This window comes from Otolemur garnettii, unplaced genomic scaffold, assembly GCF_000181295.1.
Source record: "Otolemur garnettii isolate 467f Iridium unplaced genomic scaffold, OtoGar3 scaffold00099, whole genome shotgun sequence".
In the NCBI taxonomy this organism is placed as follows: Eukaryota; Metazoa; Chordata; class Mammalia; order Primates; family Galagidae; genus Otolemur; species Otolemur garnettii.
This window is the reverse complement of record NW_003852494.1, coordinates 4,127,823-4,129,710: the sequence shown is the minus strand read 5'-3', so window position 1 is coordinate 4,129,710 and position 1,888 is coordinate 4,127,823. Positions and strand designations below refer to the sequence as shown.

The window sequence follows — 1,888 nt, the reverse complement described above, 5'->3', positions numbered from 1 at the left end:
AAACAAAAACCTTTCATTTATTAAAATTTTACAGAGAGGCACACAGGGCTCCAACAAACCCCAGAAGTATAGTCTTTAATAAGTTAGGTAGTAGTTAGGTGAACTCCAAGCTTTGCATATTCTGGTCCAGGGGTTGCTGAGGAATGCAGCCAACATGAGGAACAACATCAACAGCAAGCCCTTGGCAACTCGCTGAGAATAAGGTTCCCCTGAAAAACAATGAATAAAATTAAACATCAGCTGGGCACACCTATAATCCTAGCACTCTGGGAGGCCAAGGCAGGAGGATTGCTTGAGTTCAGGAGTTTGAGACTAGCCTCACCAGTCTGACAAGAATGAGGCCTCATCTCTACTAAACATAGAAAAATTAGCCGACATACTGGCAGGCACCAGTAGTCCCCCTACTAGGGAGGCTGAGAGAGGAGGATCATTTGAATCTGGGAGTTTGAGGTTGCTGTGAGCTAGGCTAATGCCAAGGCATTCTAGCCTGGGTGACAGAGTGAGACTCCGTTTGAAAAAAAAAATTAAGCAACATTATTTCTTAGCTCTTTTTGTGACTACATAAGTGGAATAAAGTCAAAATATTAATAATGACAATTTCTATGTGGCAATATTATCAGTAAATTTATTTTCTTTTTAGAACTCTCCTTCTGTGTTATGGGAAGAATGAGATACCAAAAGAAAAAAAACTTTTCTATATGTTTTAAGTTTTCTGTCACCTTTACATATAATTTTTTAATATTTTTAATTGATGTAACATTATTGATAACAGAAATCTGTCTTACCCTACCTTGATAATACTGGGTAAATGGATACAGAAGTTGCGGCCAACACACCTCATTTCTGTTACAGTCATACTCTGTAAAATTGATCTGAAATCTGCAAAACAGTTTAGAAGGTTATGAAAACTACAAATGAAAAGCATCAAAACTTGATTAAGGCTTGGCACCTGTAGCACAGTGGCTATACATACACTGAGGCTGATGGGTTCGAACCTGGCCCGGGCCAACTAAACAACAAAGACAACTGCAACAAGAAAACAGCAGGGCATTGTGGCAGGCACCTGTGTCCCAGCTATTTGGGAAGCTGAGGCAAGAGAGTCACTTAAGCCCAAGAGTTTGAGGTTACTGTGAGCTGTGATACTGAGGGTGACATAGTGAGACTCTTGTCTCCAAAAGAAAAAGAAAAGAAAAGAAAAAGAAACTTGATTGAAAGAATAAACTTTCAGCCAGGCGTGGTGGCTCACACCTATAATCCTAGTGCTCGGGGAAGCTGAAACAGGTGGAATGCTTGAGCCCACAAGTTCGAGACCAGCCAGAGCAAAAGCAAGACCCCCATCTCTACTAAAAATAGAAAAACTGAGGCAAGATGATGGCTTGAGCCCAGGAGTTGGAGGTTGCTGTGAGCTATGATGCCACAGCACTCTACCCAGGGCAACAGCTGAGACTCTCTCTCTCTCTCTCAAAAAAATTATGGCAGCACCCATAGCTCAGTGGGTAGGGTGCCAGCCACATACACCCAGGCTGGCAGGTTCGAACTTGGCCTGGGCCAGCTAAACAACAATGACAGCTGCAACAAAAAAACAGCCAGATGTCGTGGCAAGCACCTATAGTCCCAACTATTTGGGAAACTGAGGCAAAAGAATCACTTCAGCCCAAGAGTTTGAGGTTGCTATAAGCTGTGATGCCACAGCACTCTACCAAGGGCAAGATAGTGAGACTCTGTCTCAAAAAAAAATTAAAAATAAAATACTAACCTTTCTATTTTTAATATATATTTTTCTGGGCTCGGCACCTATAGCTCAACGGGCTAAGGCGCCAGCCACGTACACCTAAGGTGGCGGGTTCGAATCCCCAGCCCGGACCCGCCAAACAACAATGACGGCTGC

At 42.8% G+C, this 1,888-nt stretch overlaps 1 protein-coding gene across 1 annotated transcript in view; it reads right to left on the bottom strand.

The window, feature by feature from the left end:
• Positions 1–1,888, bottom strand: part of TCTN2 (tectonic family member 2) — a 36,817-nt gene continuing 34,929 nt past the window's right edge. The window contains exons 17-18 of the mRNA XM_023516863.1: positions 791–879; positions 1–209 (exon numbers count right to left, since the gene is read on the bottom strand). Coding sequence (XP_023372631.1) covers positions 76–209; positions 791–879 — 223 coding nt within the window. The 3' untranslated portion in view covers positions 1–75. The remainder of the gene's footprint in view (positions 210–790; positions 880–1,888) is intronic.